The following is a 26,141-nucleotide window of genomic DNA, read 5'->3' as shown; positions in this document are numbered from 1 at the left end:
GCTTTGGTTTAGAAGCGTGCCTGTGCTTGTGTGTGTGTGTGTGTGTGTGTGTGTGTGTGTGTGTGTGTGTGTGTGTGTGTGTGTGTGTGTGTGTGTGTGTGTGTGTGTGTGTGTGTGTGTGTGTGTGTGTGTGTGTGTTTCATTCTCTGTGAATTAGTGTAGTTATGTGCAAGATTATGAATTTCGTCCCAGAGCTGTCAGTATGCACAAAGGAAAATGCTGAAGGCTGGTCTTATGTAACAGTGTGTATGTACTTTGTGTGTACGTTTCTCCACTGAGAGTGCGGGGTGAGAGGGTACGTTTCAACAAAGGCCTTGAGTAGACTGTCAGGACTCATGAGTGCTTTTCACAGTTCTTCTCCCAGTGCACCCTCTTTGCTGCTTTTCCACATTTTCATTCAAGGTGCCACATGGTCAGACTGTGCAATTGCACACACACACACACACACACACACACACACACACACACAATTGTTTTCACACACAACTGTTTACTTCTTAGTGCAGTGCCCAATGCTGCAGGCCCCTGAATGGCACCTGTAGGCAGGGCTTTAAAGCTGTCTGACTGGCATCTGTAGGCAGGATTGGCATCTGTAGGCAGGATTGGCATCTGTAGGCAGGGCTTTAAAGCTGTCTGATTGGCATGTGTAGGCAGGGCTTTAAAGCTGTCTGATTGGCACCTGTAGGCAGGGCAGTAGGAGCCCTTGTTCTCTGATACTGTACAGATGTGAGCCGTAGCAAACCTCTTCCGAATGTGAAACCTCTTCCGAAAACTTTAATGACTTAGAGGGAGAGCAGCTTCACAGAAGAGAACTTTTGACGGCAAATTTGAGGAAAAGTTGGTAAACCATCCTTCTTACCTAATTTGAGGGTGCTGATTCTGAATAATTTGTTTATCAAGCTTAATTCTGAGGTCTAAGCCGCATAATCAGCATTTTAACATAAAATAGCAATTATTTTAGCTTATTTTTCCCTAAATTGTGTTGATTTCAAAAGTAATCACTAAAACCAAATAAAAGTGTTCTCTAAATACATGTTTTAACATTAAAGAAGCCATACTATAGTTTATTAACATATTTAATGGGAACATGATTACAGTTAACATGTAATAAACTCGGAAATTCTAATCAAAACACAACCATATTTTTATTGCTAACATAGTGAGTCACTCGTGGTGGATGCATTTCATCACAATAACAAATTGCGCAGATAACTTTCAACTCAGAATATATCCTACAGTACATATGAACTTAGATAGCGGGAATAAGCCTAATGCAGAACTGCATCTACCGTCAGCAACAAGATCACAACATCTAGAAAACAGAATGGCTCTGGCATAGTGTTGTCACAATACCAAAATTAGGACTTCGATACAATACCTGCCATAAATATCTTGATACTCGATACTAAAACGATATCCAAATCCTAAAATATCTGGAAAAGAAAGGACGCAGGCCTCCTCCAAGTGTATCGAGTCATTTGTGTTGAATTTGGTGCACTTTTGGTCAATTCTGGGTTTTAACCTTCTAAACTTCCTACATAATTAATATTTTTGTAGTCAGTAAAATAGTAGTTTGTGTGTGATTAAGTCATTTATTGTTTGTTATAGCTCATTTATATTGTGTGATGTTTTGGCAATAAATTACCTTTAAATAGCCAAAGTAGGCTAGATCAAGGTCAGGTTTCAAATTACTGCATGCAAATCACTTAATGCTATGCAGAAGAGCCTAATCTTTAGGCCATCTGATGTAGGCTACCCTAGTCCTTCCTGTGTTTATGGGATTTCTTTGACAGTTGCAAATGGAAAAAAGCAAAGATAGTCTTCTTTGCTCCCAGTGTAATTTAATAAGTACGTTTCAACCACTCTTTGGGTCTTAAAGAAGCCCTATGCAAGTCTGGTTATTCCTTCGCTGTTTCTGGGTTTTCGCCTGATTTGGGCTCGCATTTTTCACGACATAGCTCCGCCTGCAGCTTCGGTAGCAAGTGACTGCTACGCTAAACCCCCACTAGCTAGCGAGCTAGCCATCAAGAAACCAAGCTAAACACATACAGGGTTCACAATAAAACGGTCGAGCAAACACATTGTTCAAGAGACTATCAAACCACATTACAAAAACTAAGTTCACCCAAGGGTAGGCTACTTACAATTTCAACAGCAACAAAGCCAAGTCGGAGTCCGTTTTGCAGTCTTCTTAGAAACTACAATCTGATTACATTTTCGAGGCCTTCCGCCGAGGCACATCCGGATGTCTTCGGTCCGGGACCAGAAAGTTGCATATTCGTTTTTTCCGTGGAAAAGCACTAGGGGGAGACGAAACACCCACCAAACGACCCAAAAAGTGTTGTAGAACCATCAGAACGACTCTCAACCTGCATAATTAAGGTCATTTTTGCTAAAATTGTTGCATAGGGCTTCTTTAATCAGATAGGCCTACACCATTATTACATTACATTACATTTGGCTGACACATTTTTAACCAAAGTGATTAACAACATGGTAACAGTTAAGTTTTAAAGCAATTCTATCAACAATTTTAGGACAATTTAAAAACGGTAGAGTACAGTAAGAATAAGTGAATCAGTGAGTGCTGTTTTTAAACAGTTGAGTGTCAGTTCAAGACAGGTGGTAAGTGCTAGGATCAGCAAGACTTGTTGTAAGTGGTGCTATGAGAGGAGCTTCAGGAGTTTTTTGAAAATGGAGAGGGATGACCCTGCCCTAGTGTGTTCCACCAACGAGGAACAACAGATGAGAAAAGTTTGGATTGGCCTGAGCGTATCTGTTGCAATATCTGTGTGCATTCCTACATTAGGGTCTTTTTCTTTGATAGTCAACATGATTTGCTACCACATAACAAATACCAAATAACAATACAAAAGTTTCTTACAAACTTTTCTGAATACTTCTTAAATGTGCTGCAGTCAGATGGGTGTCCTAAAGACATAACTAGATCTTAAGCATCTATTATCAGTGTTGAATGAGCAGTTTTTGCAGTGATCACTACTGGACATTCCACATTGCTAGACAGCACTTGAGTGAGGATAGACTTATTTCCACTTCACAAATAACCATCGCTATCTGCAATAGCTACAGTACAGGGACATTGATCAGTTAGCTGAGGATTTTTCCTAGGTCCACTTCCCTTTCAGCGTCATATGCAGTAATGATGCACTGGAGAATGTTTCTTTTTGTTGCACTATAAAGGATATCTTGTCTAAATTTTTTGCAAATAATGCAATCTCCATAGCACTCTTCAGCAACCCTCAAACATGCACACTCTTCAATTTTTTTGCATGGCTGGAATTTGAATGATAGGAAAGAGCACCAGTGAGATGTTTTAACTAGGCAAGCACAGCCTTTACAGTAAAAAGAAAATACAGTGTAAATCCTCTTTAAAGACTGACATAATAGTTAGTGACAAAGTACTTTCTACAGAAAAATGAGCAGTCACCTACTATTCTATCAATTTATTATCAAGGAATCTATTTTGCTTCTAAACGTCATACTGAATTTTAGCTATTATTTCAATTTAGCTTATTTTCATTTGCTACTTGAGGGTCATTTGGGTAATTCCTGTCCTGTAACATATCTGATACATAAAGAGTATATTAATGCCTTATTTTTTGCAATTCCTATTACATCTGATGGCAAAACCAAAAAGTATGTGAATTATGCTAATTACCAAGCTTAAAACTCAAAATTGAGCTTGGTAAACAAAATATTTTAATTCAGCACCCTCAAATTGTGTGAAATAGCCCCTTTACCGACTTTTCCTCAAATTTGCCAACAGGACTTTTTCTGAACGTTTGTTAGCTATCTGCTCTCCCTCTAACTGGCGGTAGTAGGCGTGCAAGTAGGTATGTAAATGTGATTGGTGCAGCGTGAAGTTGTATTTATTTTTTTAATCGTGCAATCGTAGGCTCAGTGTGCAGTGACCTTGAACCAGTGCTTCAGTTGACGTTTGTCCTCAATCTTTGACCTTTTTCAAGGACATTCCACCTCAGCCAATGAAAGAGCCGTACGGACTCGACCTCACAGAACCCCTGGGTGACGACGACCTGATTACCTACCACAGGTGTGTATTATGGGTGTGGTGTGGTGTCTGTGTGCACATGTGTGTGTTTATCTGTATTTTTGTGCTTCTCTTTTGTGTGTAACATGCAGGCAGGCAACATCAGGCACGTAACTGAAGCAATAGTTTTGGAATGTATGCATTGCAACGTCTGTTGTAGCTAATTGTTGCAGCATGAACGGAACGCTTCAGTTACATGCCTGCTGTAGCCTGTCTGTAAGATTGCATTGTCCATCAACACAGAGCTTTGAAGGATGGAGTACTGTAATAAAGTACAAAAGACAAGTGTCATGAATTTGCGTGCGTTTGTATACACATTATACCTTAAGGCTGGCAGTAGAAAATTTGGACTGCTTTCTCACTCTGTGTGTGTTAAAGTTTAGGTCTGCAATATCCTGTCTGTGACTCCCCTAGTAAATGTGTGTGTGTGTGTTTTAGGTTCGCTCATTTGGGTCAGAACCAGCACAAGGTGGAGAAATCGGACCATCCAGCTGAATACAGAATCCCAGATCATATCATAAATCTGTGAGTGTGTATACACACACACACATACACACACACACACACACACACACACATTCTCATACAGACACACTTACTTGAATAACATCAGTAGAGCCTTTCTTCCATCTTTCAGCTAATGCATACAGACCTACAGACCCATATGCATGCTTTCATTAGAGACACACACACACACACACTCTGTAGATAACATCTAAGGAGGATTTGCGCTCTCTACATCTGCCCTTCTATGTCCTCTCCAGAAACCCATATCACAGACACACAGACAGAATTTTTTTTTTTTACAAGTATGCTATTTCTGTTGAATGTCCTTTCTGCTTTCATTACTGCCTACTCACTCACTCACTCACTCACTCACAAAAACATCAAGTATGCTATTTCTGTTGAATGTCCTTTCTGCTTTCCTTACTGCCTATATCTCTCTCACTCACACACAAGTATTGTATTTTCTTTCTGTCTTTACTTGTGTCTTTGCTAATGCACAGGTGGGGGGGGGGTGATGGAGGATAGGATAAAGGTAGAGAGTTGAGCAAGGGAAAGGGGTTGGTGCGTGCGTTGGTGGGTTGCTGATGTGTCTTTATATTTTCTACCAGTCTCAGGTCAATGGCCTTGCATGGGGTAATGGTCCACGTGTGTGTGTGAGGACCCATGTGAGGCTAATATTAACAGCCAAGTGATGGCCAACTAAGAATATCTTAACGTTTGATTATGTGTGTGTGTGTGTGTGTGTGTGTGTGTGTGTGTGTGTGTGTGTGTGTGTGTGTGTGTGTGTGTGTGTGTGTGTGTGTGTGTGTGTGTGTGTGTGTGTGTGTGTGTGAGGACCCATGTGAGGCTAATATTAACAGCCCCAAGGGATTTAAGTTTGTGTGTGCGTGTGTGTGTGTGCGCGCGCATGTCACGTGTGTGAATGACATTGGCAGCCTTAGATGATGGAAATATTTTAGCTGTGTGTGGGTAGGTTCTTGTAATTGTATGTGCTTGGGCACAGGTATGTATGAAAGAAACAATGTGGTCATGACCAGGGTAAGAATTTCACGGCGGCCACGACGGCCATGGCCATCGTTGCCCCTTGCGTTGACCGTGATGCCCCTTTGAAAATCAGAGGTTTACAGGCCACTGTGGCCTTGGTGCCCCTTTTTTTCAATATTCTGGTTTGCGTCCGACTAATAGCGTATTTTATTAGCCTATGGCCTGACAAAATAATCTTAGCATTCACAGCGCAAATTAATGTAGTCTTTTACGCAGTGGAGAAAGTGACAGAGAACGGCAAGAAAGAAAGTGCGTCCTGATTCACCCATTCTTCTCAGTTGAATCACAAGTAGGCCTATCACATCACATGAAAGAGCTTTTTCTCAGCTTTTAAACGATGTTAGCCGTTTGGTAAACGGTTCGCAAGACAAATAAATACTATAATTAAATTGAATCATAAATTCTAGGTTCTGCGCCTATCTGCCTACCCATTCATCTTGGTGGAATACTTCACGAACCCTTCGTTCAAAACATGGCTAACCATATATTAAAATAAACAGCAGACCTTACCGACCACAAAGGTTTAAAGCAGTCCCCTGTACAGTTAGCCGTTCCAGAGTAATCCGGTTTTGAATTTGCAGCAAATGTCGACATGCATGTCTCCAAATTTGGGCTTTAAGTTTCACAACGTGTTTACATTTTTCTATGTGATTTCATAACAGGCCAAATACAAAATAAATGTTACAAATATCGCTTAGATGTCGGTAAATATTAAAATCAGAGGATATACAGCTGACTAAGAGTTTGTTAAAGTAGCCTTAATGATCACAAAATGCTAAGCATGCGTCTAGGCTATTTGAGTTTCTTAAAGCTGAGCTGTGCTTAAATTGTTCAATACATAATTTCATAACAGGCCAAATATAAAATAAATGTTAAATATAGCCTAGATATCTGTAAATATTAGATGATCAGATGATTTACAGTTCTAGGTAATATGTCATGTTTCATGTTTTTGTAATGTTTCATACAGTGATGCAGGTCCACTGCTGTGAATAGGCTAAATACAATTTTGATCTTTTTTATAGCCTACTACTGTATAGTTAACTTTGTCCTTGGTGCCCTGACATGTGGCCTTTGTGCCCCCCACCAAATATGCCCAACTGAAGGACAAGTGGCCTTGCCCCTAAAATGGTGAAATTCCAAGCCTGGTCATGACCCAATATCTGCATGTCCTCCTGATAGGTTGTACTATTGATCAATCAGAAACTCTCTCCTGCCACAAATAAACACACACACACACACACACACACACATCCCACACACACACACCACCTCACTATACAAGGTTGCTACGGTAACTAGACCCACTTTGGGGTAAATTAATAACTGAGATGTGGTGGCACTGGCAGTTGCCGTGAACACAAAGGACAGCAAAATGTCAATCACACACACACACACACACACACACACACACACACACACGGACATACACGTGAACACAAAGAACAAGAAGATGTTAAGTCACTAGCATATACACACCCCAATCCCCACTCCCCACCCCTCACGCACACACGTGTTTTAACGACATGGGTATTTCTGCCTGTAATCACTACATTACATTAATTTCACAAATGTACTGACTGATACTCGAGATGCCAAATAATTAGATGTTCCCAATTTCTGAGCGTATGGAATAGCACATACTGAAATAATATTACGCTCTTAGTCCTACAAACACAGATGCTGTGTGCATCGATTCCTCTCACACGCGGTCACCTGTGTGCAGAGGTGTGAGCCAGAGAGCCAGGGGGCTAGAAGCTTAATACATGACCGCCTGTGTGTCTGCCTTAACACATGTGTCGGGCATGGTCAGCTTAGTGTGTGTGGGTGTGTGTGGGGGTTTAAAGGGTGTGAGAGGATCAGTGTTATGTAATGCTATTGTCCTGCAGCATTTATTTTCATCCTTCCTTCACCTTTTTTATCTGTCCATCGATGGTCATGCTCATCTCTCCATTCAAGCATTCAGCGGACATGGTGGATGAGCGCAGATTCTCTTCTCTGATTGGAAGACAAGCGGATACAGACAGGATGTTGTGAAAGGTCACACTTGGGTGAAACGTGGCCGTGTCTGTCCGTCACAACCTTATAGGAGGATATCTACTTTCTCTCACTCACACACACACACACACACACACACACGCACGTGCGCTCATTTACCTGAACTCGTTATCATTTAGAGGTGGTTTAGATCTTCATTTAGCCTGTGCTCCAAGGTCTTCTACTCTTCTGCACTTTGCTGAAGACACAGTGTGCGTGTCACGGTTTCCTACTCATGCACGTGCGTTTCTGGGTAAAGTGGGAGTATTGTGAAAAACCATGGCAACCATTGATGTCTTCAATTTTTACACGTCATTCGCTAACCTATAGTCTACAGTAGTTGCCTGTTCAACAGAGGTGGTGTCTCCCCTCCCACACATCTCTGCATTGTGTTGTGTAATGATAAAGGTCATTTTCTAGAGATAACTAGAGACTCAGTCAGGATGATGGTCAATCAGGAAACAGGCTTTATTCTTTCAGTGATGCGCATCAAGGTTCAAGTTTCACCCAAACAAATCACCAGTATCTCTAACTAGACAAAGAAGCAACCTAAGCTTGAGTAGGTTACAAACAAAGGGGGGTGTGACCTCTAGCTCTTTATGACTATGAAACAGTTGTACAGGGGTGGTCACAAGGGCAGGTCTCCTGGAGGGAGTAGGAAGACCCCGCCTTGTACTTGGTATGCTAGAATAGTTTCTGAGTACTTGGAGCAGTTACTAGTGACAATGGGAAGGTGAAAACTGCCCATTCCTGCTCACCTAGTGTCTATAGACAAAGAGTCACGCCTGGGAATAGGCAGAGGAGCTCAGACAGTCTTCCATTCAATCCTAAATCTAAATCTAAAGAATGTATAGGCAAGAGATACAAATGGGTGCAAAATCATGAATGTAGATATGTATATATGTATATGTGTATATGTGTATATATACTTTTTTGATCCCGTGAGGGAAATTTGGTCTCTGCATTTAACCCAATCGTGAATTAGTGAAACACAAACAGCACACAGTGAACACACAGTGAGGTGAAGCACACACTAATCCCGGCGCAGTGAGCTGCCTGCTACAATGGCGGCGCTCGGGGAGCAGTGAGGGGTTAGGTGCCTTGCTCAAGGGCACTTCAGCCGCGGCCCACTGGTCGGGGCTCGAACCGGCAACCCTCCGGTTACAAGTCCAGAGTGCTAACCAGTGGGCCACGGCCAGATATTGCATTAACAGTCGAACCCTTTTGCAATTATGTCATACAGCATCCTCTGTCTGCCACTTCTACATGTCTTAATCCACCCTGAGAATGTACAAGCACACGTAGACACATACTCATACACACACACACACACACACACACACACACACACACCATCCTATGCACCTACAGCCTGCGCTGTTCCTATCCTTATAAGCCTAGCCTTCAAAATCTCTGTATTTGTACATGTGTGAGTGTGTGTGTGTGTGTGTGTGAGAGAGTGAGTGTGTGTGTATGTGTGCGTGCGTGCATGTGCACACCATCATTATTCCTTTGTGAGCGTGGACGGCTTCTGTAGAGTGTGCCTGTTGTCATGGCCATTTACTTCCCCTGGCACGTGTACAGGCCAGCTGGGTCCTCTGTGTGTGTGTGTGTGTTTCTGAAATCGCTGCTCACTTTTTGCGCAGGGCATCTGTCATGGTCCATTTCCACACCATTTCGGCAGGAGTTTAAGGTTTCTGCTGCTCCGTGTGGGTGTGTGTGTGTCCATTTCATATTTTAGGCAGGTTTACCTGGTGGGCATGCTCTTTATGCTTCCATTTGTCTGTCCACAACTATAATGGGAAGACAGGAGACCACAGCATCTAAAACTGCCTAACAACAGCGTTTTAGTTGTTAGCTGGGCAGAAAATAGCATTTGCATCTGAATTGAATGGAACATTGTTTGATTCAGATGGTGTAGTGTGTTTGTTCATGAGGGAGAGAGAGGGTCGTGTCTGTGCAGGTGTGTGTGGGTGTGTGTGTGTAAGAGTAAGAGAGAGAGGTGTCTATTAGGTCGGTGTGTGTGTTTGTTCATGAGGGAGAGAGAGGAGGGTGTCTGCAGGTGTGTGTGTGTGTGTGTGTGTGAGAGAGAGAGAGATAGAGAGAGAGTTGATGAGTTGCAGCTGTTAACTCGAATAAATGACAACGAAGGGTACAAAACATTTAACTTTACTGGAGCACTTTCTACACATACAGCACTGGTATTGTTTCTCTATACGACTGCCTGCCCCGTGCTGACACATGCGCATTTACACTTAACAAACTCCCCATTTTTCTTTAAAGAAAACAACATAGTTCCTTATTTCAACTGAACTGTTAAATAATCAAAACTCTATGTCAAACATATAACATCAGTCCCTTTGATTTCTTATTTAGTCCTCTCATTCTTTAAGTCACCATACACCTTCGCTGAGAGCCCTCAGCAGGACAAGTGCTGATGTTCCTTTCGTTGCTAGGATACGGGGACGCTGGCGAGACACGCCGCTCCGTCTGGCATCATGTTTTTGTTTGTTTTTATGTAATGTTCGTAATTTTATGTAATGTCATGTTTATTTTTTTATTGGTTTGTCTAGTTAAATGTTTTCCCTATTTATTTACGCTATTTTTGATAGTTTTCGTGTTATTCTTAGTCCTTTTTACTCCTAAGTCAGCTGATGTCGTTGACATTTGTCCATTGGGAGCTTGCTATGGCTAGCTTTTGCCCTAGCTGGCATCGGACATCCTTCCATCTATCCGTGAGCGGTGCAGCACTTCACTGTCTGGTCGAGGGGATCTCTCGGGACAGCTGGACCTAGGCTACTCTGCGAAAGATCTGCCGTGGCCGCCGAGCTGTTGCTGACCTGCGAGCTGCCATGCCAACTGCAGACTAACTGGGCCTCTGACATCCTTCCATCCATCCGTGAACAGTGCACTTCACTGTCTGGTCGAGTGGATCTCTCGGGACAGCCGGACCTAGGCTCTACTCTGCGAAAGATCTACCGTGCCCGCCGAGCTGTTGCTGACCTGCGAGCTGCCTTACCAACTGCAAACTAACGTTAACGGTGAAGAGCTGCATTCTCACGGAGCAACAAAGTCGCTGTTAAGTCCACCGAATTGCGGATCTACACGATCGCTCAGTACTTTGTACTGTGCTTCCATCATCTCCAGACTGCAGTCTAGCAGGTTTAGCTTCTAACGTTAACGTTATCTCCAGACTGCCAGTGAATTCACCGGGTTGGTCAGTTGCTAAAGAACTTTGTTGGCATTGCATCGGTTGTAAAGACACAGCTCTGTGCGCAGTTTTCACAGATCATCATTGCCCTTGGACATTTTCAGCTGGTTTGGAAATTGGACTAATTTTAACATCACTTTTTCCCCTTTTAAAATATATTTTCTTTTTTTTATTTGTTTATTTGTTTTGTTGTCTGTCTTGTATGTCTTGGTGTCACGGGTATGCTGGCGACTACGCCGCTCCGTCCGGCATTTTTTGTATTTGTTATTTTTTAAATGTATTTGTCTTGTCTTGATGTCATGGGTACGCTGGCGACTACGCCGCCTCCATCCTGCATCTTTTGTCTTGTTGTTATGTGTCTTGTTTGGAGCGCTTTGGATTGCACTATGTGCATGTTAAATGCGCTTTATAAATAAATCTGACTTGACTTGACTTTCTTTGTCCAGCAGTCAGCGAGTTGTTCTTTGGTAGCTGACCACATGATGTGTTGAATGGTTCCAGAATGAAGGAGCTCCTTGATATTGCTGATTTCAAGACGCAGTCGCTTTTCAGTGACTGATTTTGTGGACTTGACAGCATCAAGCAATGACTGATCTATTGTATGTGTAAGTACTTCTGACCACCCTTCTGATTCTTTTTGATTGCCAGCATATAGGTGAGAATCTTCCATTTTTTCCCATGAGCAGGATTAGATGCCCACCCTGAGTACCTTCAGTCTGGAAGGCTGCCCATTGAAGAATCACTGAACACTACTAGTTTCATGGATCTTTTCCTAGGTGCTGGAACTTCAAGGTCACTTCATCAGATTTTAGTTTCCTGATCAGTTTATTTGCACAGTGCAGAGTCTAAACAGTTGCATGTTTTGTACTGGAGGCCAGGATGGATACATCACACATTACATCCGGCCTTGTTTGTCTTGCGACCCATAGAATTTGCCGATCTTTGACCTCAACATGTCAGTTTCTTTGTCTGTTAGAGGAGACTCTCGCTGAGTAGCTCTGACTGGATGCAATGGAATGGGTATCAGATTCTGTATGTAAGTACTTTGTTGTACCTGTATCTCATCATTCAAAGAATTGAACTCTATTCCAATGTAGTTGAAGGTGTTGTGCTCTTCTCGGCCTACTTGGAAAGCTGCTTGTTGTGGAGAACATTTCTGAACCTCCCCAGATAAAGTCATCCACATGGCAAGCAAGAACTCCCATGACATTACAGGAATCATCCAGCCAGTAGAATACTGCTGGGTCAACTTGTGACAGTACAGCTCCCAACTGATACATAGTGTCTTTCACTTTACTGTACCAATAAAGAGAAGCGTCTGCTAGTCCGTAAACACACTTCTTCAGTCTCCACAGATTTCTTTGGCTCTGGACAACTCTGCCATCACCAAACCGGAATGATCTTGTACTGTCTTTGGTCTGTAGTTTGGCTAACCCACTCTGTTGTAATCCAGCTACATAATGATCAAGCCATTTTTCTCCACATACAGTTCTGGTACAGGCTGTGTCAAGGACCGCTGATCCCAAAGCATCCACCATAAATATACCCGTCAGACAATGAATCCTTTGAAAACACAGTTATGTTACACTCATCTATATCTTGTGTTAACTTCTCAATATCTTCTGTTAATTTTGCCTGTTCATTTTTGTAGGGACAATCCTTTGCCCAGTGATAAGTGCTTTGACAAACAGCACTAATCTGTCAATCTAAAATTTAAACTAATGAACAAGTGCTAAATCTTACAATAACGAACCAAATCACAAAGCTTGCTGCATCAGAACATTACACAAATAGACCTATTAATATTACAAGAAAAAATGCAACCTGAGCATCACAGAGCTATTTGTAGGTCTATCCCTACATCCCTAGGAGATGCATCAAAGAAATCAAAAGTCGCAGTAGTGACGTAAAGGTCAAAGGTCGTAGGCTATCGTTGACTAAAACACATATTTGTGATGTAGTAACGGTAATTTAGACATACAAATATTGTGCATATTTTTCATTTGTGTTTTATTTCAGCAAACTAAAATACTGTTTTGGTTCTCATCTGCTACCTGTCTGCACAGAGTTCCTTATCCGCCCACACCCCCGCCCGTGAATGTCACAATCCACCCGTTTGAGCAACATTTATGCGGGTACCCATCGGGTACCCCGTTGCGTGCGTGTGTGCATTCAGTATAAGCGAGAGAGAGAGTTTGTTTGTTTGTATGGAGAACATTCATCTTCAGCACTCTACGTGTTTGTCCTCTTGCCCATTGATATTAGACAACATTTTCTTTTTTAATCTGGAGAACTTCAATTATCCTCAACAATCCTCAGTAGGCACATTATTGCCCACATCCAGTCATGTGTATTATGAAACCGAGTCATGTTTGCCCTGCAGCCGTGTTCAGTAAATCGGCCCGTGTGTCATCGCCGAGCTGAGGATAGAATGGACCTTCTTGTGGGAGTGTTTTTGTACTGTTTTTATTGGTGTGATAATGGCACCGGAGAGGTCTGCTGTACCAGTACCAGACAAAAATTTGAATTTGAATCCAGAAGGCATGTTTTCGAACTGGAATGAGTGGATGGAATATGGGTCTTCTTAGAGGAAGATGAGGAAATAAACCTGTTGCCAAGTAAACATTGAACATTGGTGGTTGAGAGTGCGAGAAAGTGTGTGTGTGTGTGTATAATGGTTAATTTTAGCTAAACTATGCCAGGCGCGTCTTCTTACCGGGAAGTTCTGAGGTGTGAATGACACACTGTGTGAGTGTGTGTAAGGGAGAGAGAGAGAGCGAGGTTGTGCACACTACTCCTCTTTATGTGGAATGTCCTGGACATGTTGATCAGCCGGGTTGAGGGAATTGCAGGCAGGGACATCAACCTGTTGCTCAAACGCACAGTATGTACCTTATATGTGTCTGTGTGTGTGTGTGTGTTTGAGAGAGACCTAGGTGCAGATCCTAGCACTGACACTCCATGTTTTTGCCACACACACACACACACACACACTCTGATACTAGAAGCTGTGGGTCTTAACGGGCATTGTGAGTGTGTGCCTGTGTGGCGTGATACTCTGGTTTGGTTCTGTCACTTCTGTGCCATTGGCTCTCTTGTCATCTCTCCCAAAAAGGGATAGCAAGCAGGAGACCCATGGAGACCCATGGAGAACAGTCATGTTTAGCCCACAGCCCCGATCTCTGTGTACTCTACATCTCTCCATCGCTTTGGTTTGCATTGTCTGTCTTTCTGTCTTTCTTGTCTGTCTGTCTACTTGTCTGTCGGTTTGTTCACAGACAGTTTGTATATCTGTCTTAGGCTGGGGATTAACTTGATTTTTGACCAAGCGCTAACTTTCACATGTACCTTCGCTTGCCCAAGTACTTGGACTACTTCACCAGCAGGGTTCTAAATTAACTTTTTTGATCACCAGCCAATGTGGCTTGTAACTTTCTAAAGTTACTAGCCAATCAGAATTTCTATTAGCCAATTTTTTTCCGGTGAAAATAAGAGAATTATGAGTTTATGAGATGAGTGTCACTGAATGCATTTGGTAATTTTATTAACATGGTTGGCATGAATACAAAATATACACTTCATTTCATGTTTGGGATCTCTATCTATCTATTTCTCTATCGATATCCTCATCCCCTGCTTCATTCCTATTCTCGCCCCCATAAGTCTGTCCCAACCACTGCCGCATTTAGTTTAATCTTAACTTAATAAAAAGGAGATATCAATTATCATCAACAATGACAAGCCAGCTAGAACCTGCCACTCGTTTTCTCTCCCTCTCCTGCGCACTCAGACACGTTCTGAATTAAATGGAGTAGCATAGGGCCTATATGTTCAAGTTGGATCTTTATAGAGAGGACCTGAAAAGTATCATCTTTATGTAACATGCTGTTGGTGCATGTTGACATTGTATACTTTCTCTAACAAGAGGAAAAACAGTTTGCAGTACAGCTACTATTTATTGGCTAAATGTTGGTCCCTCCTCTGTCTATTGGTGCCCTATACGCACAGTGCGTGATGCGTGTGGTGGTGGTGATAACTGATCAGGCTACCTTTTTAAAACTGAAAATTTTCGCCTACAAGCTCCTCACGTTTCATCTTCAGCTAACTCCAACGATCTTGCTGCTTCAGGTTTTGCGGCCTCCGTTACATGACATCAGCCCCCCACAAAGGAAATAAGTAAACACAATGCGTTAATTGCGTTAATATATTATAATGCATTATGTATTTGTGTTATGTACATGTGCTAGGTACTTTTTACTTTACTTTACCTTTCCTTAACTCCCTCCTCTTTCAGTCTATGCTCCCTGCTCTGGCTCCGTTCGTTCTTCTAACTCCTTGTGTTTTCTGGTAGAGTTCGTTTCCATGGTCTCTCGCGCTGGTTTCACTGCAAACTGCGTGCAGCCGACGTAGCATTACGGCACAGTGGTCATGGGAAATGTAGGAAGTACTGCCGGGGGATATATGACCGAAAACAGAGCCTTATGTATCATGCATGTAATGCCTCATGCATCACCGGCCAAACAGGCTAGTACGTTTTTATTAACACCCGCCAAAATGAATTTTAACCCGCATTTGGCGGGTTGGCGGGTGTTAATTTAGAACCCTATTCACCAGACCACAGTCATGCACTGCGTCTATACTGCTGCGCCTAGCGTTCATGCACTGCGTCTATACTACTGCCAGAGACTTTATAGTGAGGAGACACAGCACTTAAAAAATCCTCCATAGAAATACATGGGCTTAGTTTGTAACGCCAATATGCCAGTTGTCTACGCATATCACACCCCTTCCACGGCAAAACATCGACATGTGAATACATTGAGCCAATCATGTGCTGTGTTGTGAAGACATCTTGCCAATCATGTGTTGTGATCTCGCCGCTGGAGCAAGATTGGTGTCGTGAAGCCTTGCCGTGCCCAAAAAGCGTTGCAATATGGCCGCCGAGTGGAGGGACTTTGCTACTGCTCCTAGCGTCCATGCACTGCGTCTATACTGCTGCTCCTAGCGTCCATGCACTGCGTCTATACTAATGCTCCTAGCGTCAATGCACTGCGTCTATACTACTGCTCCTAGCGTCCATGCACTGCGTCTATACTACTGCTCCTAGCGTCCATGTGAGAACTGAATCTATATACACATCACGGAGGACGACCACGACCAATACACCGAGCAGACACAGGAAGTGCATGGAAGCCAGTATATCTCAGTCCTTATCTGTTTTTAAAAAGTATTTATCCATTGACTCATGCTGCAATTAAACTGTGTGTGTGTGTGTGTGTGTGTGTGTGTGTGTGTGTGTGTGTGTGTGTGTGTGTGTGTGTGTGTGTGTGTGTGTGTGTGTGTGTGTGTGTGTGTGTGTGTGTGTGTGTGTGTGTGTGTGTGTGTGTGTGTTGACCCTACAGAGCCCCGGTGTCTTACTTCTCTAGCGACAGCATCTATGAGGTGTGTGTGCCGCGTGTGTGTGCGGAGAGCCAGGAGCTGTTTGAGGCGCACGTCCACGCCAGCCACGGAAGCATCAGGAGCCTGTGCAGAGAGGACATGCTCATGTATCGGGAGTACATCAAGAACCGATACATGTAGAACACACACACACATACACACAGCTCATGTATCGGGAGTACATCAAGAACCGATACATGTAGAACACACACACACATACACACAGCTCATGTATCTGGAGTACATCAAGAACCGATACATGTAGAACACACACACACATACACACAGCTCATGTATCGGGAGTACATCAAGAACCGATACATGTAGAACATACACACACATACACACAGCTCATGTATCGGGGGGAACATCAAGAACCGATACATGTACAACACACACACATACACACAGCTCATGTATTGGGAGTACATCAAGAACCGATACATGTAGAACACACACACACATACACACAGCTCATGTATCGGGAGTACATCAAGAACCGATACATGTAGAACACACACACACATACACACAGCTCATGTATTGGGAGTACATCAAGAACTGATGCATGTTACACACAAAGGCACACACACAGCTCATATAATGGGAGTGCATCAAGACATGTTATGCACACATGCACACCATGAGAAATGGCTGGATGTTAACAAGTTCAACACAACACGGGAACATGAATAAACACAGTCATTTTCCTGCAGTCTTCCTCTCCCCAGAGACTCTGAAGGCCACCACATTTACTTCATGCATAGCGTGTGTGCGTGTGTGTGTGCGTGCGTGTATGCGAGAGCCAGATCGAGACAGAGACTGGATGAGCCAACGTCTGAAGTAGGCCTTTTGGAAGACCCATTACCAGAAGCATTGGAGGCATTTTAATAGGCATTCGATCACTGTCCGCCATCCGAACATTCCATGCGGTGGTGAGCATATTAAACCGTGCGGTTCAATTAGTATTGTGTTTAGTCTGTATGTTCTGAGCCACATTCCGATTCCATCCCATAATACACACAGAGTGACCCTCCGCACTGTAATATACTAGCTGGGACAAAAATGCATTTTGGAAGCTTTTTTAAGATAAAGATGTCTTTATTTGTATTTTATTTGTGCCTGGTTTTCTTTGCTTTGACTTTCCCCCCCCCTTTATGTTCAGTTGATCATGTTTAGAAATGATTAAAACTGTATTAAGTTAATTTTGTTGAATTTTAAAGTTGTTTTACTATTTGTGGTTGAAGGAAAAACAGAAACGTTTTTATGATTCAAATGAAATGTAATTTTGTTTTGGATTTTTTTTTTTTTTATAATTCAAAGCTGATTGGACCATAAGCAGTATGACCAACTGTATGCCTTGTTTTAAATAGTTGCTCTCATTTTGTCCCAAGTTTATGTGTATGAAAGGTCGTTCAGTGTTAATATCCTATTTATTTATTAAAGTTAATTTTGATCAAACTACTGTTGCTCTGTCTCCTGTGCATTTCATTGTAGCACCCCAACCCCCATCTCATTCACTCTTTCTCTCTCTTTCTGTCTCCCTCTTTCTCTGTCTCCCTCTCCCTGTATCTCTCTCTTTCTGTCTCCCTCTCCCTGTATGTCTCTCTCTTTCTGTCTCCCTCTTTCTCTGTCTCCCTCTCCCTGTATCTCTCTCTCTTTCTGTCTCCCTCTTTCTCTGTCTCCCTCTCCCTGTATCTCTCTCTGTTTCTGTCTCCCTCTCCCTGTATCTCTCTCTCTTTCTCTGTCTCCCTCTCCCTGTATCTCTCTCTTTCTCCCTCTTTCTCTGTCTCCCTCTCCCTGTATCTCTCTTTCTGTCTCCCTCTTTCTCTGTCTCCCTCTCCCTGTTTCTCTCTCTTTCTGTCTCCCTCTTTCTCTGTCTCCCTCTCCCTGTATCTCTCTCTCTCTGTCTCCCTCTCTTACTCTTGACTGCTCCCTTTGCTATGCTGTTCTGGTGTCTGTGTAGAGGCCATTCTGCTACAGTATGTCTGGTGTCTGTGTAGAGGCCATTCTGCTGCAGTATGTCTGGTGTCTGTGTAGAGGCCATTCTGCTACAGTATGTCTGGTGTCTGTGTAGAGGCCATTCTGCTACAGTATGTCTGGTGTCTGTGTAGGCTGTTGTGATGCCTTTGCCATCATTTGTCGTACTGATAGATAATGCTGAACACTCATCCCCTCCCCCATTCTGCTACAATATGTCTCTATCATTCTGGTGTCTGTGTAGGCTGTTGTGATGCCTTTGCCATAATTTGTCGTACTGATAGATAATGCTGAACACTCATCCCCTCCCCCATTCTGCTACAGTATGTCTCTATCAATTCAATTCTCTCTTTCTCCCTCTCTCCCCCAGTCTCTCTCTTCCCCTATTCTCTCTCCCTCTCTCTCTCTTTCAGCCCCCCACCCCCCGTGTGCAATAAAGTGCAGGTGACCCTGGTTGCTAGGATATCAGTGGTTGAACAGTGACCAGTGGGTGGAAGGTGCTTTCATGCTGAGAATGGCTCATAGAAAACACACACACACACACACTCCAAGCCCTACACACTCCCATACCCACACACACACAGCTGATACTACAGAGACTCTCTCTCAAACACACACACATGCACACACAAACACACAGTGCTGACACGGCGTTCTGTCACACAAACACCTCAAATGCCCAATCATGTAACAACAGAGCTGACCTCAAACACACACCGCAGTCTGTGGCCTTCCATTTGCTGTCAGGTCTGTCCCATGGAAGCCAGCAGCACTTGACTTAGTCGGTATCCATAAAGGATTAAAGTGTTATCAATTGTCTCTCTGTCTCTGGTTTATGTCACTTGAGATGTTTATTAAGCTTTTGTTAATGTGCATACAATGTACATACAGTTTAATATCAGTTCTATCAGTCTGTCTGTGTGTGTGAGTTTCAAGCCCAAATTTGAGGTGGCAGATGTATGTTGTGGTAGCCTTAACCATCAGGTATTGCTGGTTTCCCTCTTCACTTTACCCATTCTGCAGTCTTTGTGGTACCTTTGCCTTATGAAAATGGCATCCTGTAGAACGTCATATACTCATTACACAGTTGTGATAATTTCAGGTGACACAACACAACATATAACAACCTTTATTATGGGAGCCTGATATAACTATGGGCCTACAGCATGGACCTTGAAAAAATTATGACGTGGTTGAGTTACATTCATAAAGCAGGGTTGAAGTGTTAGCCAGTGTTGATGGCATATGTTTCTACTATCCAGAAGGACCCACGGTCCTGGCTTGTAAGGGTTAACCTAAGACTGTCAGTCTCAAGATGTGTGTGTGCTATCTGTCTGTTTTCAGACAGCTTGTGGGGCTCTAGACCTGCATAGTGCTGCGAGAGGGGAAGGGGAACAAATGAAAGCAAGAAGTTCAGGCTGAACCGATCCCGGGTAGTAGCGGTACGTTCTGAGAAAGGACATCTGGAGTGCTATAAACAGATAGAGATGCAACAGGTAGACACACACACACACACACTCAGGAACACATGATGATTGCTGTATTAGCCTACCTGCTGTATTTTGGTCACTTTACGGCCTTTAAAAGTGACTTTTTAAGGGCCACACAGACACCGCACAATACAAAGTACACTATGCACTATGGTAACGCATTACTGTCTCCTATTTACAGCATCCTGTCACAGTGTGCGCGCGTCCACGCTTGCGAGCGAATGATTACGCGTTCATGGGGCTAGAGCAGTCGCTGCTAAGCACCCACCGTTGCGTCCGGTGGATGACCCATGAAGTCAGGGTGTGTTTTTTTTTTTTTTTTGCTGTCTGCGGATACGAAAACGCTCACGGCCGATTGAGTCTTGCAAACGCAGCATCACGTTGAATATACAAAGGTGCATGGTCTCTGTTTTCGCCAAATTAAGTCGGATGGTACCGGTTCACAAGTCGTAGTAGCAGTTTCTTAAAAACCACCAACGACGTATTTTCACGTGTTTAAACATGTCACCGTCAAAGCTTAGTGTGTATGTAAGCAGTCTCAATTTTAGTAGGAACATTAGATTAGTAATTATATCTGTTTTACAAGATAAGCACTCCAGCATTGGTGTCGCACTACTAAGAGCAAAGCAACATATTTACAGTAGCTGTAGGCCTATGTTTGGAGATGAGCCAGAATCACTTTTCGCCGTTCTAGTACTCCAGGGCTTCAGTAACCGTTGGACATCTCCAACATGTGTTTCGACCACATGTGATCACTCTCTCCCGCCCGCGCCTATGTGTGTGTGTGTGTGTGTTTGTCCGTCGCCCTAGTCTGAGAGAGAAAGCAAGAGAGGTAGTGACGTCAGTAGTGTTTAATAGCGCTCCTCGCGGACCTTGCCTACACAAGTCATCTTGGTCTTGTCGTGCCTCACGTTATCTTGCCCAGTCAATGCTTCCCGTAGCCCCGGTGTGCGCTGTCTCTCCCGCGCGCGGGAACCGGAGCAGGACGAAAGGTTTTACCTGAAGCAACAAGAAAAGTCTCTGCGATCCAACAAACAGGACGGTTTCCACCGAGACAAGAACTACCCTATGAAAACTGGTAAGTGTGGCTTTGATAAACACAAAAATCAGAAGTTTGAAATAGTGTTCCGCGGTGACTATAACAGCTGCAAAGGTAGAGGGTATTATACTTCTAAACATGTGGAACGAAGCGGAAAGCTTTCAGCACCACGGACAGCGACATTGCGGGCTATAGGCTGTTTCAACACTTCTGTTCCAATAATCTAGTTCAGTCAACCCTTCTGCAGTCTTTTACTCATTTATGCATTAGTTTACGGCTGATGAAAAGTCTGTAACTTTTATTATATGATTTTAGTATTGATATAATCGTTGGGGCAGATTTCAAGGCAACTTTCTACAAGATAAACTAAAGTCTCTGTAGATTAAATAGCTGATTACATTTGTTCTTTTAAACGTTCTGCCATTTCCATTGTAATAATCTGAAGCAGGCAATACAACGAATCGCTTATTTTTTTCTTTCTTCTTTTTGTTCTTTTTTCTTTTTTTCCCTTTTTAGGGGAAAAGAGATGAATGACAGTGATCTGGTGAACGAGACGGTAGAGCTTTCTCCGCTGCTTCCTTGGGCGGATGACAACGGCACCCTTCTCGAGTTGTCAACCGCCTCTGAGTTTCCCGTGAACCCGTGGGACATCATGCTGTGCCTCTCCGGCACCGTGATCGCGTGCGAGAACGCACTCGTGGTGGCCATCATCTTCTACACTCCCACGCTACGTGCGCCTATGTTCGTGCTCATCGGCAGCCTCGCAACTGCCGACCTGCTCGCGGGTGTGGGATTAATCCTCAACTTCGCGTTCCAGTACCTTACCTCATCCGACACCGTGAGCCTCATCACCGTCGGCTTCCTCGTGGCCTCATTCACCGCGTCGGTCAGCAGCCTTCTCGCCATTACGGTGGACCGTTATTTTTCCCTCTACAACGCGCTCACTTACTTCTCCGAGAAGACTTTACACTGTGTGCATCTGATGGTGGCATGCACGTGGGGCGTGTCTTTGTGCCTTGGACTGCTACCGGTGCTCGGTTGGAACTGTCTCGAGGAGCCTAGCACGTGCAGCATCGTGCGCCCGCTCACTCGTCAGCACGTAACGCTGCTGGCCGCCTCGTTCTTCGTGGTGTTCGGACTCATGCTCAGCCTCTACTTCAAAATCTGCAAGATTGTGTGTCGCCACGCGCACCAGATCGCTCTGCAGCAGCACTTTTTCAGCACCTCGCACCTCGTGGCCACCAAGAAAGGCGTCTCCACCCTGGCCATCATCTTGGGTACGTTTGGCGCGAGCTGGCTGCCCTTCGCCGTCTACTGCCTTGTGGGGAAGCCGGAGTACCCTTCCGTGTACACCTACGCCACCCTTCTTCCCGCCACCTACAACTCTATGATCAACCCCATCATATATGCCTACCGGAACACAGACATCCAGCGTGCGCTCTCAGTACTTTTCTGCGGTTGTTTTCAAACGAACGCCTCTTGTCGTTCCCGGTCTCCCAGTGAGGTGTGACTTAGCCATGTATGTTTGACTGTCCCACGAGCTCTTTTACAGCAAAAAGTTTACTCTACGGTCCACTTTCTGCTAACTGTTGCCGATTCATGTAAACATGTGACTCGCGTGTTAAATGTCCGTTACACATCTGCACTTTACCATAAAAGATAGGAGTCACCAGAACAAATTATCGTGTCCGAATGAGAAAGAGACGAAGTGTGTATGTGAGTGTGTGTATGTATGCGCGCGCCAAACAATGTACATTTGTCAAAAATGAATAAAGAGAAGTTTGCACTTTACTGTGATATTTAAAAAAAAATGCCAAAGCAGTATTGCATAGGCCTTTGTGTTTGGTTGAAAATACTTTGTACTTTGTCCATTGTGTATGGTTTTATATTTTGTAAAACTTGTCTATGATTGTATATTTTATACCAGACCGACAAGCCTATATGAATAAACTAACTGGAAAAACAACGGTCTCCCGTGTATTACTTCAGTCAGAGCCACGTGTAGCTCCCTCTGTCCTTGTTCAGCAGCAACAGCCTAACCAACGTATTCCCCAGAGGACCCCAGTTGTTTCCGTGTAAATTAGGTGTAGGAAAGTTTACTTCCACCCTTTATTCCCCTTTTAGTGTCACGTACTGTATGTAGCACACACTTTCCCACTTCATCAAAGAAATTAGCACCAACAAATGATAGCCTGTACGGTTTTTTAAAAAAATGTGGTATGAGTATGCTTGCTGCTGAAGGTAGGCTATTCCCAACAGGTTTTTTTTTTTTTTTTTAGGCCTGCATTACGAAAACATTAGGTAGCCTATGGTATACAAATCCAAACAGCCTTATTAATAAGTATATTCACGCTTATGGATATATGTGAAACAATATGAAATCCTTTTATCGAAATACCTCTGCCTCTGTCTACATAGTGGGCTATCCTGTCTTGCTTTCTCACACACACACACACACAAAACAAAGAATAAATTAACACACTACAATCGCAGCTTCCATGAGTCGGAGAGAGAGGCATTCGCGCTGCAGTGCGTCACAGGCTGTCTCGAGCCGGTGCCGGGCACTAATAAAGCATCCTCATTCGTTCCCATCAGTGGCGCGAGCACGACTTAAACGCTTTTTCCCCATTAGACCCCAGATACCAAAGCTGCCTCGCGCAGTCGCAAAGCCTGGAAGAGGAAACTTATCTGGTCCAGTGTTTAGACAGTCGTGCATGTGTCTCCACGCTATTCAGGCGAAAAGAAGCCGATGAAAAGGGCAGCCGCCGACGTAGGCCTAGTAGGGCGAAAATGACATTAGTCTTTTATGTTTTGTTTTATTTTATTTGTGTTTATTTGTGTATCCACGTTAGTCTCTGTTGACATATTGGGTTACCCTTCTGACGTGTGTGTAGTATCTCCTCAGTAGGCGACAGCAGTTCGTGGGAGTGTGATGGGCACACTGCATTGTTAGTAACGCGTAGGGTGGCTGTTATGCTAGGTGACAGCGAAGCTAAAGTTAGTGACGTGGCTTCATCGACCCACAGGACAGATGTCGACCTCCCATACAGCATGTAATTAAAAAAAAACTAGCTATTAGCAAACAAGCAGAGGGCAGAGATATATGAAAATGGTTCGTTATCTTAATCGACTGGCATGATCTTCAACACTGCAGCTAACCGTGGTGCTGAAGTCCCCTAGTGGATCACGGCGTTCGCAGGCCTGAGAATCGCATAAAACGATGCAATCGCTGAAAAAGTAATCTTTTAGTGGAGGGTTTGTGTGTGTTTGTGCGAGTGTGTGCGTGTGTGTTTGCGTGTGTGTGTGTGGACATTTGATTTCTGTGGACATTTGATTTCTCCATATCTTTTACCACATTCAAATGGCAAATTTAAGTTGTAAAACATTCGGGTCTGTCCAGAAAATAGGGTTACAAGTCTTATTGTAAATAAAAACGATACATTCACCTCCGGCACATCAAGATACAATACAACACTGGATAAAATTCTATAAAAGCTCTGTGCAGTCCACTTTTTAACAATATTGCTTTTGAATAAAGTCAAAGATCACTGCTCATCTGTCAAGGTGCAGGATTGATAGGTAACTTACTGTATAAAGGATAGAGGAAAAATCTGCACACTCCAGTCTGTGAGTTAAAACTTCTTTTGAACAGACTGATGTGTGCAGATTTTTATTCAATCCTTTAACAGTATTGTTTTTAAAACCAAATATAAAAATGATAAGCAAGACATTCATCAATAACTGTACTGGTTGTGAGGAGTCTAGAAATATGTGTCACACACAGAGCATTTCTGTTGAAAATAACCATTGGGCACTTGTTCAGGCATTGAGGTGTATTAGGGATTAGGGTTCCAGGAATATGTGTAGGGCCTATAGCCGGTAAGCATGTTGTGTTCATTGTTAGCTGGCCTACCTGCTTGAGTAGTGAGACCATTACAGAATCTGTTTCAGAACAGCATGTCTGGTCTTTAACCAGCCAGAAAGGACACTGAAACACTCTCTCTCACACACACACACACACACACACACACACACACAGTGTTGTACACACACACACACACACACACACACAGTGGTGTACTGGCCATCTGGTAAACAGGGAAAAAATCCTAGTGGGTCACCACTTTAGAGGACTAGTGGACCATCAAATAAATATTCATATTGTTTTCAATTCAATTCAATTTAATTCAATTCAAAAAACTTTATTCATCCCCGAGGGGCAATTTTCTCTATGCAGGCATAGTGACATATAAGACATAACACAACATATAAGACATAACACAACATATAAGACAGGACAGACAAAGAAAGAATAGGACAGACAGGAGTGTAAGGGGGGGCGGGGGTTAGTCCCGGGAGATGGAGGAGGAGGGGGCTTGGATTCAAGTTCAAAAGGCGAATAGCCTCAAAAGTAAAGGTGGCCTTCCTCCTGTTAGTCCTAGCCAGAGGACAGCGCAGATGCCTGCCAGAGGGCAGCCATTCAAAAACCCTGTGTAGGACATGGGTAGAGTCTTCTAGGATGCAGTTGGCTTTCCTTAATGTTGCCTTGTCGTGCAGTGATGTCAGAGACTGAAGAGGGTGGCCAATGATTTTAGAACATGTGTTCACAATGCTCTGGAGGTGTTTCTTATTTTTGACTGAGAGGGAGTGAAACCAGCATATAGATGAAAAGGTCAGTACACTTTCAATAAAGGAGGTGTAAAAAATGCTAAGAATCTTCCTGTTCACTCCAAAGAAGTAAAGCTTCCTCAAGAAATGTTGCCTCTGTTGACATTTTTTCATAATCACCTCTGTATTAGAGTCAAAACGCAGTTTGTCATCAATGATAGTGCCCAGGTATATTTATATTCATGTACAACTTCCACTGGTTCCCCATGGATTGTAGTTGCAGTCCTGCTCATTGGTCTTTGTAACATTAAGCTCCAAAAATGAGCTATCACACCATTCCACAGGACAGGCTCGTGATCTTGGACAGAACCATGTAGCAGGGAAAGGAGAACAGTATCGTCAGCAAACTTCACTAGGTGACGATCAGCATGGCGGCTTCTACAGTCATCTGTGTACAAGATGAAAAGTAGTGGTGAGAGGACACAACCTTGGGGTGAGCCAGTGGACGTGTATCTGATGTCAGAGAACCTCTTGTTGACCAGCACCATCTGCGTTCTTTGGGTCAGAAAGTCTGTAATCCACAGAATTAGCTGATGATCCAGGTTGAAATAATCCATACGTTTTTTAGCCAGCATGTGAGGTTGAATGGTGTTAAAGGCAGATGAGAAATCCGCAAATAGGAGCCGGGCAAAATAATTTGGGCTTTCTACATGTTCA

The 26,141-nt window shown here is 43.5% G+C and overlaps 2 protein-coding genes across 4 annotated transcripts in view; both read left to right on the top strand.

Annotated features, from left to right (window-relative positions):
* Window positions 1–17,776, top strand: part of fig4a (FIG4 phosphoinositide 5-phosphatase a) — a 96,133-nt gene extending 78,357 nt beyond the window's left edge. For 2 of the 3 annotated variants that reach the window (XM_076273412.1, XM_076273413.1), the window contains 3 exons: window positions 3,987–4,072; window positions 4,508–4,594; window positions 16,271–17,776. In XM_076273412.1, coding sequence (XP_076129527.1) covers window positions 3,987–4,072; window positions 4,508–4,594; window positions 16,271–16,448 — 351 coding nt within the window. In that variant the 3' untranslated portion in view covers window positions 16,449–17,776. Of the gene's footprint in view, window positions 1–3,986; window positions 4,073–4,507; window positions 4,595–16,270 lie in introns of those variants that run through there. The other variant, XM_076273414.1, reaches the window with a different exon arrangement.
* A 3,566-nt stretch (window positions 17,777–21,342) lies between these two features.
* gpr6 (G protein-coupled receptor 6) lies at window positions 21,343–22,326 on the top strand. Its single transcript, XM_076273180.1, has one exon. It carries the CDS (start codon window positions 21,343–21,345, stop codon window positions 22,324–22,326), a length of 984 nt encoding a protein of 327 aa, XP_076129295.1.
* The last annotated feature ends 3,815 nt before the right edge of the window (window positions 22,327–26,141 follow it).

Source organism: Alosa pseudoharengus, unplaced genomic scaffold (assembly GCF_046254945.1).
Source record: "Alosa pseudoharengus isolate Yale_2024_CS ecotype anadromous, Long Island Sound unplaced genomic scaffold, YU_APseudo_1.1 YU_APseudo_1.1_scf_7, whole genome shotgun sequence".
Taxonomy (NCBI): Eukaryota; Metazoa; Chordata; class Actinopteri; order Clupeiformes; family Clupeidae; genus Alosa; species Alosa pseudoharengus.
This window is presented reverse-complemented; position numbering and strand designations above follow the sequence as displayed.

What these genes read in the sequence shown, in the direction of transcription:
- gpr6 (XM_076273180.1), top strand. Translation starts at nt 21,343, where the DNA reads ATGAATGACAGTGATCTGGTGAACGAGACGGTAGAGCTTTCTCCGCTG.